We start from the raw sequence: 17,056 nt of genomic DNA, 5'->3' as shown, positions 1-17,056 counted from the left end.
TTCCTGCCCCTCTTCCAGCATTTGGTTACACTATAAGGTGGCCCACCCACAGTGCCGGCGGCGCTGCAAGAGAAGCATCAATCACTGAGGAGCTACCAAGTGAAGCCCTAAACGTACCTGAGCAGATGACCCCAGCATCTTCTCCATGGTTACAGTTGTTGATGCCCCAGCCATTGCTGCTACAGTCCCACAGGAAGGATTCTGTCCCCTGGCAGCTCACATCATCCAGGAGAATACTGCCATTGCCTTGGCCATAATATGCCAGATCACTGAAAGCAACAGCCTCTCCACACCCGAGCTGCCTGCACACAACCTCTGCATCATTGATATCCCAGAGATCATCACACACCGTCCCCCAGGATCCGTCATGGAGCACCTCAACTCGGCCCACGCAGCAGTTCTCTCCATTGACAAGGCGAAGGTCTTCACCTGGAGGAAAGAGGAGAGAGGAAGAGATGTGAGTGTGATGCTGAAATCAGAGGCAGGAATCCCCCCCAAAAAAGTTATCATAAATTCGAAATGTGCAAGAAAAAGATGCTTAAGATTCATCGACATCAGTGCATCTATGAGATGGCGAGCTCACAGAACATGTGGAAAATGCAGGCAAAAGATGCTCCAAAAAGCCCACCCACAAATGATCAAACAACCAAATCAAGTAACACATCACACCAATCACAACAGTTCACACAGTATGAGAGACCAGCCAATTCCATCATGACCCATAGGGAGAATGGAAAGAACATTTGGGTGGCGACCCTCCACCTGTCCATTGGCAGATGAGGAGGACATGTAGAGGAGCTGCGTTCTCTCTGTGGAGCCATCATGAAGTACGACACAGACAACAGACTTCCAGTTCAAACAAAAGATATTTATTAACTTAAATGTCAGGAAGGTTGAGGGCCTAACTTGCCCTATGCTAAGGTGGGATTTCCCTACCTGAACAAAACTAAGGAAAGTCTGAGTCGAAAAGTTCAACTTAATAATCTGTCTGTGTCCAAAACCTAGTCTTTCCTCACAACTAGAACAAACAAATGTGTGGGGATGTCAAAGTCAAATGAAATAGTGTTCAACTTAAAGTTCTGAGCTTCTTCCAGCTCGCAGCCTTCTCTCAGCTCCCTTTCCCCAAGCATAAGAAAGTCACATAAAAAGAGTCTTAAAGTTTACCTTTCTCCAGTTCAAAGCAATCTAGTTCAGAACCAATCCTGGGGTTCCCTTTGCCAAGTTTCAATTAACACAATTCAAACAAAAAGGAGTCTTGCGACTCTGTTCCCAAGACAGCATATATAGGCTGCTAAGTCTCAAGACTACAGTGTCTCACACAGGTTCCTTGGTAACTGCTCCTGTGCACCGGGTCACCTTTGCTTGATTCCTTTTGTTGGTCTCTGGGCTTAGAGTGTGCTCTTTGGCTCCTCTGGCTTCCCCTTAGCGGCCTAGTGGCTCTGCCGCCATGTGTCACACACCCCTTTCCAACTGGTAGCCTTGCCACACTGCATTCACTCAAAGTTTGATGCTTGTGTTTCCTTCAGCCTTTTCTGTATTGAACTTGAAGGTTTAAGTTAATTTGTTGTGCAACATGCATTCAGTATTAATCAATTGCAGTTCAGAGTTTGATGCAGTCTTATGTTGCTTAATTATATTCAGTGTTCAAAGTTTACTTGTTCGCTTCAATGCTAAATTTCCCTTTAATTTGGCATTCAATATGCATTGGCCTTCTTAAGTTTTAGGATTCTTTGTAGTTCGAAATTCAATAATTTCACAGTTGACATGCTTTGCGTGTTTTACTTTCATTCGTAGTTGAAGATTTTGGACAACGTTCCTTCTTTTTCCCAAGGTACGCAACCGCTTCAACACATCAATTGCTTAAGAAGGAATGATTTATAACGTTTGGAGAATTTCAAAAATGTGCTTGTTTCTTTAATAAGACACGCGACCACTCTGATACATTGTACAAGTCTCTGGGTTCATTTCACAATAGCAGTTCACTTCAGACTCGCGGTTAAAGTAACACAGGTTTTTTTCTCTCTTAGAAATTCGCCGGCTCACTTTGAAGTCTTCTTCCATATCGCGCTAACAACAAACTTGGCAGCTTCCTTCTAGGGTTTTTTTTGTCCACCCTCAGACATGAGAACAATCACTCCCTTCGATATGATGAAGGGCGACCCCTCATCTGGTCTCCTTCCTTGGCCCTGGGGCTCCTGATCCCATGCCACATTCGCCTGGACACTCAGCTGCTTCAGTCCCCAATGTGCTTCAGGCTGCAGAACGGCTCACCATGGCTCCCATCAGCTTCTCGCCTCTCTCCCTTTACCTTCCTGTCCACACCTTTTTTATACACCTGTGTTGTGTAAAAGCAGGTGTGTCTCTTTTTTTTTAATTGCCAGGCTATAGTTGGGCTTATCAATAAGACATGCCTGGTCTTTGCAACGGTACTCCTCTGAGGCCCCCTTCCTCGTCCCAGTACCAAAGTGGTGTAACTGCATGTTGGTGTGCACAACTCTTAGTCGTCTCTTCCTCACCCCAGTACTGTCACTTGGGGGAAAGTGAGGGGAGCTGGCTTATAATATCCCACTATGAAATATGCTGTAATCTAAAATAATGATGAATGTATATTAAATAAATAAATAAATAAATAAAGGTTGGGGGAGGGTTAGGTTTTTCATCAATAGGAAAAGGGGGTACCATATCTCACCCAAAGGTTCCCCACTCCCAATCCTCAAGGACCCTTCACCCAGGTGATCCTCCCTCGCTTCTCCACCCCAAGTGTCAGGATCCAAGAGAGATGGCCTTTCCCTGGCCACCTGCTCAGATGATCCCAGGGGAGTAGGAGTTTTAGGGAGAATTCTCAAAAATGTGCTAATTCCCTTCACCTTAGAGACCCCCAGAAACTTTGCTGGATTTTGAGGACTTGATTTTTTTACCTGGAGAGATTGTGACCCTTTTTCCCACTCTGTTTTGAAATGTGTTTTACTCTTGTGTTTCCTTTGGTTTTGGAGTCTAACCAACTCCATAGGCATCATCTTTTCATTTGTGTCACACAGCACCCTCAGTGCAGTGATACAGGGAAACCATTTCAGGCTGTCCCAAGGTTTAAATACCTTCTCTGGCATAAACTACTGTTTCCCAGAGTAAGTAAAGTGAAATTGACTTTACTAGTCTCTTAAAATTCCTAGACCCAGCACACCCTATCTTACAATAGAGTGCTGGAGAGGTTACTTAGTATCCCCTGTGTCTAGATACTCATGTAGCAGTCAAATGCTACCCTTTCCTCGCGAAATGGCTGGTGGCAGTGGTTTTACAATGAACTACCATGATTTTTCCCAACTGCGAACACCGGTAGCGTTAAATTGCGGGAGCCATGTTTTTGAAGATGGCGTCTGAGCCCCTTTGTTTACACAGGTCCCGGTCTTCTTTTTTCGCCATTTCTTTGTGGAAAGGTCCTTCAAGACTTTTGCTCTGCGCGCCAAACCAGGTTTGGTTCCTTTGTTCATTTGCCTTTGGTGGGCTTCAGGACTGAAGACCACCTCTCGCGTCTTAGTTACTGGGGTAGGCAGGAAGTGAGGGAGGTGCCCGAAGGTCCCTGTGCTTAGTCTCCTAGGAGACCCAAATGCACTCTGGTATGATGGGCTGGCTGACTGTCTGTCAAGGACAGCCACCCTGCTGGGTGAGTGACAGCTAGGCTGGAATAAATGGGACAGAACTGAATAAAAGGAGAGTCTCTTGGCTTGGAAGGCAGAGTCGACCACTGGAACGAAAGAACACGAAGACGAGCTTGAAGAGGACGGCTGCTGCAACTCCTGGACCGTTGGTTTTCCCGGTGAAGCCCTGCTGCAGGTCCGAATGGGGAAGTTCACCTCGACAGAGAAGCCCCTTCAAGGATGACTTCTCCCTTTGAGTTGGTGGGACCAATCAACTCGACAGTAAGCCACCTGGACACCTTATCTCGGAGCTGGTTGAATTTCCACAGAGTGCTGCAGGAAACCGTAGAGCCAGGGAGAGGGACACCAGTTTGTGTGCTTTACTAAAGCTACCGGAATTGAAGATTTGCCAAATGACAGCTTTTTGACCAGTCCTAGTGCAGTGCAGTAGTCCCCCTGACACCCTCCCTCTTGTCCCCACGACTGAGGCTCAGGAACACCGAGATCTGCAGGAACTGCCAGGAACAGAAGTCTTCAGCTGCATCATTTTCTTCATTTGTAAGATACTGTGAAACGAGACAGAGTACTTACCTCTCGCAGTGAAAGTGCTTGAAAGTTTTGCAACTCGCAGGCCTAATCAGCTTGTGACCCAACATATAATTCTTCTTTTTACAAACTACTTCTGAGAACTTCTACAGAGACTTTACCGTTTACTTACCAGAACCGTTTTATCCTATCCAAAAGACTTTAGCCCATTGACTTTGGCCTATCCTATTGAATTGAATTGACTCTTTGGGTGAACTAAAAGCATCTGTACTGTCTAAGAATAATTGTAATCCTTTTATGTTCTGAACCTATTTCTTTTTGCTCCTCCTTCAAAGTATTCTGAATGCCATTTTGCTCCTCCTTCAAAGTAGTCTGAATGCCTCAAAAACTTAACGAGCACAGCACTGAAGTATATTTGTGTATGATATTTAACTGCCTCCTTATAGTGAATGTTTTATAAATGACTGTTGAATACATTAAAAAGTGTTTAACCAAGAAACCTTGAATGTAAGAGTTTATTTGAACACCTGGGATTGTAGATCTCTGTGTAACATCATTACTGCTCATATTCCCCTCTTGAGATAAGCCTGGCTGCTCAGCTCTGCTACCAAAAACTATGTAGTACAGATTTATACCAAAGGTTGGTTTGCTTACACCTGTAGTCTTGGTTGTGTGTAGTGGTCCCAAAGGGTACTGCATACAAACCCTGCTTAACACTGGTGGCAAGCAGTGAGGATACATTGTAGAGTTGTTACATTGAGAGTTCTGCTTTACTTTTGTTCAAATAGTAACCTTCACAAGGCTAAGCACCACTAGAAAATCAATTTTATCATGCCTGATATAACTTCAGACAGGAAGCCCTGATCATTCTAACAGTAGATCTAATGAAAGATGAGTGTAAGGACAGGAACCTCCCTGATAAAGGAAAGAAAAATGAATTGATTGAAAGATTGTTCAATTATCAAAGTCTGAGAAGTAGGGCTGTCACCCCTACTCCTTCAGCAAATGTGGAAAATGTTGATGAGGATGATAATGATTCAGAGTCTAACTCTAATGTTATTGAAGAGTCAGAAGAGTTAGAGGAGTCTCCAGATGTTAGCCCCTCTGTACCTCAATAAGCTCTTAGGCCTCAACCTTTAGCCACAGGGACCCTACCAGGTCCAGTACTGAGTCCAGAGGTGGTCTCTCTTGAGAAGATGAGACTTGAGTTAGAATTCAAAAGGTTCCAAGCACAAACTGAAAGCAAACATCAAGAACTCAAACTAAGGGAACTGGAAATGCAACATGCTCATGAAATGAAGAAACTGTCTCTTCAAAATGTTTCTATCCCAGAGTCTTCTAGGTCTTCCAGTCCTAAGAGACCCTGGATGCCTAAAGAAGCAGTGAGTATGTATGAGATTAAACTTGATGTTTTGGATTGGTTAGCAATGTTTGAGTACAATCATGGGATTCAAGGTTTCACAGGGAATCAGTTGATTCCTTGGCTTTTGTCTAGGCTCCCCCAGTTGCAACTGATGCAGTAATGGAGTATGAAAATGTGTAGCTAGCTTTGATAGCAAGATTTGGGAAAACTCCTTCCCAGTACCTTAGGAGGTTTAGGACCCTCAAAAAGCATGATGGTAACCCTTGGGCTACCTGGGCGTGTGCTTGTTTGAGAAACTTAGATGGATGGGTTAAGGGATACAGAGTTAACACTTTTGAAGGAATGAGAAATCTGTTTATGTTGGACTCTATTTTTGATGCCAGTTCTCCTGAACTGAGACAGCACTTGGCTGCCTCTAAAGAGCTTGATCCCAAGAAGCTAGCAAAAGCTACTGACTTGTAGGTTGCCAACAGGGCTACTCACAAGGGTTCTGGGGTAACTCAGAAGAAGGATGAGGGAAAGCAGCACAAGAAAGATACCAAAGAGAATTCTAATACCTCCAATCCAAAAGAGGGCCCCAAACATAAAAAGGGTAAGCCACAAGGGAAACCGAATCAGTCTAGTGAGACCTCTGGTGCCAAACCAGGTGGAGCTCAGTAGAAGCCCCTATTTGTCAAAACATTTGGAAAATGTTATGCTTGTGGGTCAACTGACCATATGAAATGGGATCCCAGATGCAAGGGTAAACCTTCAGGGGTCCTCACTGCATCCTTAGCCTTTTCCCCAGAGGAAGAAGTACATATGGCAAGTGGAAACATTCAACTATTGGCTGAAGACCCAATTGGAGTCTCTGCCATTGTTTCTTTGGTGTCCCTGGGTCTGTGGAAACAGCAGAATTTAGATGTCTATAATTCTATTCCAGATAACACATAATAATATTACAAGGACCGTGTACTTGTAAATGGTCAGGAGACCCTTGCCATTAGAGACACTGGGACCAGCATTACAGTGGTGGATGACACCTTTTTCCAAACCCGAGGATGTTGCTAAGGCACCCAAAGGCCTCACTAAGCTTGCTGGAGGCCCTGTCCAAATGCTTCCAAGATTGCCAGCTCTCATCCAGCGCAACAACATGACTGTCAGAATACCTGTTAGTATACAAAGTGAGGTGCCTGGGAGAGTCCTGTTGGGGAATGACTTAAAAACGCTTGGAGTTGTATCAAGCACCCACAGGCCTCCCAGTAAAAGGAAACAGGAGCAGACAAGGAAGGCCAGAGAGCTCACCCTAAATGACTCAAGAGGTTGTTACAGGAGAACCTATAGCACCCAGTCCACAGGAAATGTCCACTTCTACTTCCAGGAAAAAGGAGACAAAGGGGAAACCCAAGGTCTCAGGAAACAAGAAAGAGAACACTCCTGTGCATCAGACTAGGACATCCCCGAGAGGACTGCCCAAAGTCACACCTGTGACTACTCCACCAGCTGAGGCTGAGTGTGAGAAACAACCAGGAGAGGGAGAGGTTGAATCCGCTGCTGAAGATTCAGAGCTGGAAGAAGACCTTCCCCCTGTTGGAGATCTGGATCCTAAAGACCATCCCGAGCTGCAGTCTTTATTGGCAGAAGGTGGCCCCTGTGGGGCAGACTTCAGCAGAGGTCAAAGAGTGGCCTACTCTTGAAGGACTTTGCCAACAGGCAGCTTCCCAGCTGTACGGGCAAGAGCCAGGGGAGTACAGGTTGTAGTGGGAGGATGGCCTCCTCTACAATGAACCTATTGAGTCTACCCCAGGAGACTACAGTAGACTTGTAGTTGCGTATTTATAACATGCTTAAACACCCAGAGGTTTCTAAGCACGGACCGGGGATCGAACCTGTGTTGTTCGTGTAGTCTTGCTTCCAAGGCGCGCACGTTGCCGCTGAGCTATCCCCCCGGGACAATTGTTATTCCCGGGGGGATAGCTCATTGTTCGTCCCTTAGACCCTCCAACATCTTCAGGCAATCGATTTATATTGGTTGTAGTAGACCATGCTACTAGGTATCCTGAAGCTATACCTATGAGGACTGTTACTGCCCAGGCAGTTGCTAAGGCCTACTTGGTATTTTTACCAGAGTAGGTTTTCCTAAGGAGGTCATCTCTTACAGGGGATCTCATTTTATGTCCCACTACATGCCATGTGGAAAAACTGTGGAGTAACTTACAAGTTCTCAACTGCCTACCATCCCCAGACCAATGGATTTGTAGAGAGGTTTAACCGTACTATGAAGAGCATGATAGGTGCTTTAGAAGAACCCCTTAGAAGAAAGTGGGACCTTCTACTACCATGCCTTCTCTTTGCTTATAGAAAAGTCCCTCAGGAGGGAGTTGGATTTAGTCCCTTTGAGCTCCTCTATGGTCATCCAGTTAGAGGTCCACTGGCCCTAATTAAGGAGGAGATCTGTTCGGGTTCCGTAGCAGAATTTATGCGAAAGACTACTCATCTGTAAGCTGAAGCTACTTGCGTGCTAACTATACCATGCTGGACACTACTCCGCCCTGGTAAGGTACATCTTTGAAGATGTGCCATTGTTAATCGCTGATTGCGATACAACATTGAGGCCGAATCCTATTTTATCCTGTCCACTATCACTCAGTTCTACTTTATACAGAACTTGCCCTCTTGGTCCACATTAATTTCCCAGGATTTATATTCGGGAAGATGTGACCAGCTCCAGGTTGAGATAATGGTAATTTGGTAATTCACCTCGAAGCACCTGCAAGCACCGTTTACTGTGCAGACCGACTGGATGAACTTTCTCGTATGCTGCTGCTAGCAAGACCGCGAGCAAGAGGACGTCTTTGAATGTAACACCGTTGTTGCCTGGAGTGAGCGTCACCGACTCCGCCCCCAGGTTGTCCCGACCACTTCCTACATCTACCCACAGTGCAGCGCACATGCGCGCGCTCCTCGAAGCACCTGCAAGCACTGTTTACTGTGCAGACCGAATGGATGAACTTCCTCGTATGCTGCTGCTAGCAAGACCGCGAGCAAGAGGACGTCTTTGAATGCAACACCGTTGTTGCTTGGAGGTGAATGCACGCTGAATTGGCTCTTATGTTGATATTACTGATATCACTGGACTTGTTGGACTCACGGACTCATGCCTATTGTTATCTACGGGCTCTTTAGTCTATTTATGATACCAAATAACCTTACTTATACTATAATCTCTTTTTGATTCTTAGTGAGCGTCACCGACTCCGCCCCCAGGTTGTCCCGACCACTTCCTACATCTACCCACAGTGCAGCGGACCTGCACGCGCACCTCGAAGCACCTGCAAGCACTGTTTACTGTTCACTGTTCACAGTGAGCAGTGCACGGTGCATGGTGCTGGCCAATTATTTTGCTCTTCTACTGGTTTCACTGAGCGATATCCCTCCGCAGATTACCTGTAGTGAAACGAGCTGCAGTGTTGGGGCTTTGCTTGGTAAGGGTGATTTTTGAGATAGTGTGCTTTCTGTTATTATTGTGGATTTCTCTTCTTTTGTTCTCTCTTGGCTAACCATATATTAACGGGTACACTTCTAGTTCACTCTGTATAGTGGGTTAGACTTGTTCTGATACTTTTCTTGCACCAAGATGAAAGGCAAGAAAGTGAAATCTGGTGACATGATGAAAGATCCCCGTGCTGACCTTTTTACGGCAGTCTCGACGTGCAGGGCAAGCCTAGCGCGTGCAGCTGCACTCCCTCTCCCGCCCCCATGTATGGAGGAGGAGGAGTTGTTAGTATGTGCGCAAGCGTGCTCAAACCAGCTAAACTTAAATGACGAGCTTGAAAATAACTATTTGCAACCCAATGTAAGCTTTGAATCTCTTTTTGCAGAAGATCTGATAATTCACCCACAAAAAGATATTTTGAAATCTCTTTGGAATGAAATATCAGTGATCTGGCCTATCAGTCTTTTCATGACACTCCTACTGTCTTTAAAACGGCCAATACAGATACTTTTCAACCTGAAAGCAATCCTAACTTCTCGGATGAAGTGACTGACGATACTCCGATTGGGATTGCGATTGATAAATCAAATAATACTGACTTATGTACATTGATGGGAATCTTTAACAGACTGAATCTGAGTGAACTAAGAAGGCATACTGAGCTGTTGACCCAAATAAATGCGTCCGTTCTTCAAGTCCCTCTGAAACTTAACGATATATTTTGTCACAATTCTATTAAGCCTTCAACTGTAATGAACAATGAAGGCACTGATAAAGGTGGTATAGAGGTTTCTGACTTAAGTGTCTCCGCGGATGTGGTAAAGATCTCACAGTGCAATGTAGATGTGCCAAAACCTAAACTTGATGGGATAGATACCTCGGGTAGCATAAAGGGAAATCAACCCCTTACTCCTTCTGTAAGTATATTGCCTAACGCAAATATATCCAAGAAAGAGGAAAAATTTGTGCAAAACGCCACGGAAATACCTAAGAGTTGTGAACTTTAAAAATATGATTGACGAAGATCGACATGGGTTGGTTGGCAATAATGAGACAAGCAAAGAGAAGGTACCCTGCAGAGCAAATGAAGCTGTAGCACCGGATGAATTTTTGGAATCAGCTAAATCTGCTCTGCAGGATGGGTATACCAAAGCGGAAAACTCGATTGCTGACACCATGAAAAAGAAAATGGAAATTATTGATATTCGCTCACAGCTGTCTTCCTTAAAATCTGGCTTGGTTGACATTGTTGAGATCTTTAAAGCGAATGCAGCAGGAAAAACTGCTGAAATTGTATCTAAAGAAACTAGGGATGCTGTGTTATGTAATAATTCTAATTCGAAAAACAATATGGTGAAACCACCAGCTAACCTTGTCCCCACTTTAAAAACGAAAGCATTTCAGTTAACCCCCTATATTCCCCTGGGTGACATTTTGCAATCTGCTTGGAATGGTAACAATTAAATATCCAACTCTAGTCACCTGATACCTGAGCCATGTAGCAATGTACCTTCAGCTCCACCCGATGAACGTAGGTCCGAGGCTGACCTTGTTAAAGGCCAGGTTCACGACTTGACGGTTATAGTCGAACATGGTACTGATTTTTTATTGCATAAAGAAGAACCTGGCAAGCATGGGAGTGTTATGGCTGTAGATGGTGAATTCTCTGTTAAACAAGATGAAATTGCAACTATTGAGAGAAAAATATTACATGATCAATTTAATAATAGGGAAAACCATAGTTACGAACAGGAACCCCCTCACGAGGGGGTAAGGCAAACTCAAAAGGCGTACGAACATGCTGAAGTGGTGGATGAAAGGCAAGATTTAAAGAAACCAGCATTGAGTCATTAACCCAGTCTGATAATGACCACATTATTTACTGAAGGCCAACAGATTTCGCTGAGTCGCCCTTACATCCTTTCACTATTTGCCACCATTCCCACACTGGCATTGATCTCATCACCCGATATTGTTCTTGTAGATTTTTTTCACAAACAAAGCATGGATTATGTGCGCTTAGTAATTCCCTCACCGCTTGTTAGAAACTTGCTGTTGAAGGAAGCTGAGAACTTGCAGTGCAAAGGATTTGACATTTACCCATATACATATATTGACCCACAACAGGACAGGAATGGTGTAACAAAGAAACTAGGGGTTACCAGTACCAATGATCCCACTAAAACAAATCTGAATAATACGGAAGGTTTTGATACTTAAAAACAGGAGTGGAGAGGACTGACATTTGCTCTTAGGGAGGCTATCTTGTCGCTCCATGCTCTAGCCAAACCTCTTTAGCACTACTGGTAAAACTTCTATTGCATGTTGGAACTCTAGAGGCCATGTGCATTTGTTATGTAATACTGCCGTTACAGACACCTTGTTATCTTTTGACTTGATTTTTTTGCAAGAAACGTGGGCTACAACTAATCTAATTTGGGAAGACCACGATACTTGGCAACTACCTGTCACCAAAGGACCCAAAGGAAGGCCGATGGGGGTTTGCTAATTGCATGTAAACATTCGTTGGAGGCAGGGAACACTGATGTATGGTCAACCCTGAAATTCTTTTTGGCAGTGACATGTACTTTGAAAATTGGATGCAACCTCATTGATATATGTATTATCAATGTATATTGGAATCCTTTGAAACATAATGAAATGCAGCTGATTAAAGAAATAGCTGAAGTAACTGCAAAAATCGATGCTTGGCGTGCCATAAAGGTGAACAGGTTGGTTATGATAGCTGGTAATTTAAATGCAGATTGTGATATAGATAGTACAGAAATTGACGCCCTAATGTGTGGCATAATTTTGGGTGGCAAGTTACCTAGAGCTCCGAATGGTAATGCTAAGTTAAGAGGAGCGATTTGGCTGAATTTCCTTGAAGTTATGGGTCTAGTGAAAATACCTAACTCTGCTCATACATGGAATGCTAGAGGTTGCAGCTCATTCCTTGACTACATCTTTGTCACTAATGGCTTGGATAAATACGTATCCAACCTTTTGGTGCAGAAAATGTCAACCAGCGACCATAACCTCTTGTCAATTTTCATAACACATGCTGATGAAATAGAACATAATGTAACCTACAATCCAGGCCTGATTGCGAACATGACTGGCACCCGTATACGTTGGTCTTATTCCAATACAAAAAGATTTACATCAGTCTTACTAAAAAACTATATGAATATGACGCATGAAGAAAGTTCATATCATCTCGCATCGACCTCCTTTACGAATTACATTAACGAAATTTCCATTACTACATGTCATGATAAGAAAACTACGAAACAAACCCGTAACCATGTACATGCTTTCGACATTGACATTCTAAATCGTAAAAAACAGTTAAGACGAGACATTCGCTGTGCCTTGAATGAAACATGTAGTGTACCAGAAAGGGATAAGAAGCTAAGAGGTATTAAACAACGATATAAGAATTGGCAAATTTCTCACAGAGTGGCCAGGGACCAACTAGATGGTGAAAAAATTCTCGCTGTGATTAAAGGTAAAGATATCTCCAACTTTTGGATGATGATTAACGGGATTCAGCTTACACAAAAAGAAATATTGCTTACCCTGCTCAGTGAAAGAACTTGGAAAGATCATTTTCTTAAGATGTATGGTGATGATAGTTATAACGATATGTTCCGGTTGCGAAAAACTCCAGATGGATTCTGGATATTTCTTGTACTAATATTAGTAGAATTATTGCTAAATTCAAAAAGTAAGCGGCACCGGGACCCAATAATCTATCCAACCAAATTCTAAAAACTGATGCGCAGTTATGGGGAAACCTCTTGCATGTATTGTTTAATGAAATCCTCACAACCAAGCTTATCCCGCACTCATGGAGACTGGCTATTGTGATCCCAATTTATAAACATGGTCCTAGAACCTTGCCCGAAAGCTACAGGCCAATTGCGATCTCAGATCCTGAATATAAGATTTTTACCGCTATTATACTTGAAGAACTTGACGATTGGCTCACCAGCACTGATATATTAGATGCTAAACAGATAGGCTTTAAAAAAAAGATAGGAACAGATTGTGGCGGACTTATCTTGAAAAGCTTGCAATCCAAAACCCTAAAAAAGTCAGACTATGTTATCTTTGTAGCTTCGATGGATCTCTCTAAAGCTTTAGACCTTGTTGATAGACATACTTTATGGTCGATCTTGAGTGACCTACTGATTCCTAAACATTTATTGGAAATGATCATCGACCTATATTCTGGCACAAAGATCAAGGTCAGACTCAACTCACTCGGGCGGCTCTCTTCAGAAATATCAATCTCTAATGGCCTAAGACAAGGTTGTAAGTTAGCTGCCACTTTATATAATTTATATGTTTCTAAAGCTGCTGGTGCAATCGCGGGTAAAGGTTTGGTATCGCCTAAATTGGGAGAAACTGCGTTAGAATGGTTAGCATATGCAGATGATTTCTTATTGTTAGACTGCACAAAAATTGGTTTGCAGAGATTGATAAATGCATTTGTTGTATTTACTGCTGGTTTACACTTGAAAATGAATGATTCCAAAACGATAATTATAAGAATGGGAAAGCCGAAGAAAAATCAATCCTCTCTAACTTGGTTCTGTGAAGGTAAACGTTTAAAAAATCAGGTTGCACTGAAATATTTAGGATACCACTTACAGCTAATGGTGCTATCACAATGATCAAAAGGAATTTAGAAGTGAAAGCGGAGACGATACGGAGACAGATGTTGAGAATTGATGCTAAGTTCGGTAGATTTACGGCTACTCCGTTGAAATGTTTTTATACTATTTCCGGTATTCCAAAACTCACATACGGTTTAGAAATTTATGAGCTTGAGAGTACGGATTTTATGAAAAAACTTGAACGCAATATGTGGAAAGGTGTTTTGTTTTTTATTCCTAAATGTATTCCAATTCAAGCAATTAGATATGAATTTGGCCTTCAGTCTTTAGAATCAATTATTTTATGGAGAAAGATGCTGCTGTGGAGGAAATGTTTGATAAATAATGCCACATCACTTTATACGATTGCAGCGAAAGACCAATTTAACGTTGTTTGCTTGAATTTGAAAATGGTTATTGAAGACACTTTGTTGAAAGCAGGTGTTACAATAGAGATGCTGATAAGGAATCCCTTGAAAGTAAAGAACATACTCCAATGTAATGTTTGGCAACTGACTCTTGATTCGATCCAGCAATCCAAAATGGTTAATCAGATACACTCGTGTTCGGAATTTTACCCTGTTCCTGAAACTTACCTGGATAAATATCCTTCTCGGAATTTTAGAAACACATTCATGAGGTTCCGTTTCGATACTTTGAAAACAAACTATATCTTGAAAAGATGGAAACTCCTGAATGATGAATGGGGTTGGTGCAGACATTGTAAGAATGAAGGCATTGAGGAAACTCTGTTACATTTACTATTGCTATGCCCAGCACTACTAAAGTAACATATTCTATACTTTGAACAATTTGTAGTACACCTGCACTCTGTTGACACCAAATTTTTATGGTATCAGATTAGGCATAATAGCTCCACTGTTTTAAAACTTAGAATAATGGCATTTCTGAAGAACTTCTGTGACCTATCTTAAATGATCTGTAGGAATCTTCTGATCAACAAGATGTATTGTTTTGCACCCTTCCGCATAAACTGTGAATTTTAACTATGTCTTTAATATGTCTGAAAGAATGAATTGTTATCGAAATGAATTATCTTAATCGTCCTATCTTTTGATGTATCGTTATGTTCAGTTTTACATAAATTGTCATTTTAATGTTGTTCTTAATATATTTGAAAGAATTCTTATTGAACTTAATTGTCTTAAATGTTGTAGCGTTTTCTGATGAACTTTTTTAAAAAGGTTTAAACAAACCATAAACAAATAAATAAATAAATAAATAAATTAAGGAGGGGTTGGAGAGTGCTCCTTCCCTAAGCCAGTAAGAGTCACTGACTATGTGTGAGGTCTCCGGAGGAGACTGACACACATGATGACAGAAGCTTCTGATAACTTGAAAGTAGGTCAGGCTCTTGTGAAACATTGGCATGACCAGAAAGCCAACTTGTTTGAGTTTACTCAAGACCATCAAGTTCTAGTTATGGTACCTACAAGGCAGAGGGCCTTACAGGACAAATGGATTGGACCCTTCAAGGTTGTGTGAAAACTTTGAGGGGTCAATTATTTGGTGGATTTAGGCAATCCTAAGGAGGCCCCCAGGGTCTTTCACACCAACCATCTAAAAGCCTATCTCTCTAGACCAGAAGTGGGAGCTTTGCTTCTAGCCTCTGCTCAGGAGGAGGAGGAGGACAGTGAACCTCTACCTGACCTCCTCAGGGGACAACCTTTAGATGAGAAGATAAAAGGAGTTAATCTCTCTTCTAATCTGCCACTGTAACAACAGGAGGAGTGCAAATCTCTGTTAAATAAGTTTGCCTCTCTGTTTTCACTATCACCAGGCTTGACCCCTTGCGGCCAGCATGATATTCTCACTGGCGACTGTTTACCTGTTAAAAGCAGAGGTCACAGAATGTCAGACCATGTAAGAACCCATATAAAGGAGAGGTCAACAAGATGCTTGATCTCGGGGGTTATAGAGCCCTCAACCAGTTGTTCTAGTGCCAAAGGCAGGATCCAAGGAGTTGAGGTTCTGTGTGGAATATAGAGCTCTAAATGCAGTCACTAAGACTGATGCCCATCCTTTACCAAGGACAGATTAACTGGAGGACAAACTTGGTTCAGCCAAGTACCTGAGTACATTTGATCTAACATTGGGCTATTGGCAAATAGCTCTGACAGACCATGCCAAGGAGAAAACTGAATTTTCAACCCCAGCAGGCCTCTACTAGTTTAAATTACTGCCCTTTGGATTAACAAATACATTTGCTACATTCCAAAGGATGGTGAATCAAGTTCTGAATGGGATGGAGGACTTCTGCATGGCATACTTTGATGACATTGCAGTTTTCAGCCCTACTTGGAAAGAACATCTTGACCACCTAGGATATGTTTTAAAGGCTCTTGAGCAGGCCCATCTGACCATAAAGGCAAGTAAATGTCAAATTGGTCAGAGTAAAGTGGTCTACCTTGGACATGAGGTAGGAGGAGCTGAAATAATGCCATTGCCTAGCAAAGAACAAGCTGTACAAGAATCGGCCACCCCTCCTACTCAAACCCAAAAACCCAAGTGAAAGCCTTTTTAGGTCTCACTGGTTATTATAGGAACATCATAGAGAATTATGGGTCCGCAGCTTCTCCCTTGAATGTGGTCTCCTCAACCAAACAAAGGTCAGGTGGAATAAGGAGTGCACTAAGGCAATGACTTAAGAAAGCCCTTTGTCAAGCTCCAGTTCTAAGAGCTCCTGACTACAGCCAAGCCTTCATTGTGCAGACAGATGCTTCCAATACAGCTATAGGTGCAGTTCTGAGTCAGCTGGATGAGAAATGTAGGAACACCCAATCTGCTTCATCAGCAGGAAGCTGAAGGAACCTGAGACAAGGTGGGCATCCATAGAACGTGGGTGTTTTGCCATTGTGTGGTCTCTGAAGAAGTTTAGACCATACTTGTATGGATCTACTTTTGTGATTCAGACAGACCACCAACCCTTGAGATGGTTAATGCAGATGAAGGGGGAAAATCCTAAATTGATAAGATGGTCAATCAGCCTATAGGGGTTTGATTTTATCATTGAACGCAGCTCAGGGTGTAATCACCAAAATGCTGATGGTGTCTCCAGAATGTATGACCGGCTGGAGTAGGGAGATTCATCCAGGGGTGGATTAAATCCTCCTGTCCCTTAGTCTGGGGGGGACGAGTGTTGGGGAGAATTCTCAAAAATGTGCTAATTCCCATCACCTTAGAGACCCCCAGCAACTTTGCTGGATTTTGAGGACTTGATTTTTTTACCTGGAGAGAGTGTGACCCTTTTTCCCACTCTCTCATGTGTTTTGAAATGTGCTTTAATCTTGTGTTTCTTTTGGTTATGGAGTATAACCGACTCCATAGGCATCATCTTTTAATTTGTGTCACA

The 17,056-nt window shown here is 42.8% G+C and overlaps 1 protein-coding gene across 1 annotated transcript in view; it reads right to left on the bottom strand.

Annotated features, from left to right (window-relative positions):
• LOC138473484 (deleted in malignant brain tumors 1 protein-like) overlaps window positions 1-17,056 on the bottom strand; it is a 1,627,178-nt gene that overhangs the window by 206,042 nt on the left and 1,404,080 nt on the right. Inside the window, exons 12-13 of the mRNA XM_069612128.1 lie at window positions 11,269-11,283; window positions 114-423 (exon numbers count right to left, since the gene is read on the bottom strand). Coding sequence (XP_069468229.1) covers window positions 114-423; window positions 11,269-11,283 — 325 coding nt within the window. The remainder of the gene's footprint in view (window positions 1-113; window positions 424-11,268; window positions 11,284-17,056) is intronic.

Source organism: Ambystoma mexicanum, chromosome 8 (assembly GCF_040938575.1).
Source record: "Ambystoma mexicanum isolate Mex_15411 chromosome 8, UKY_AmexF1_1, whole genome shotgun sequence".
NCBI classification, from domain to species: domain Eukaryota; kingdom Metazoa; phylum Chordata; class Amphibia; order Caudata; family Ambystomatidae; genus Ambystoma; species Ambystoma mexicanum.
Note: the sequence above shows the minus strand (reverse complement) of the source record. Positions and strands in the feature narration are given on the sequence as shown.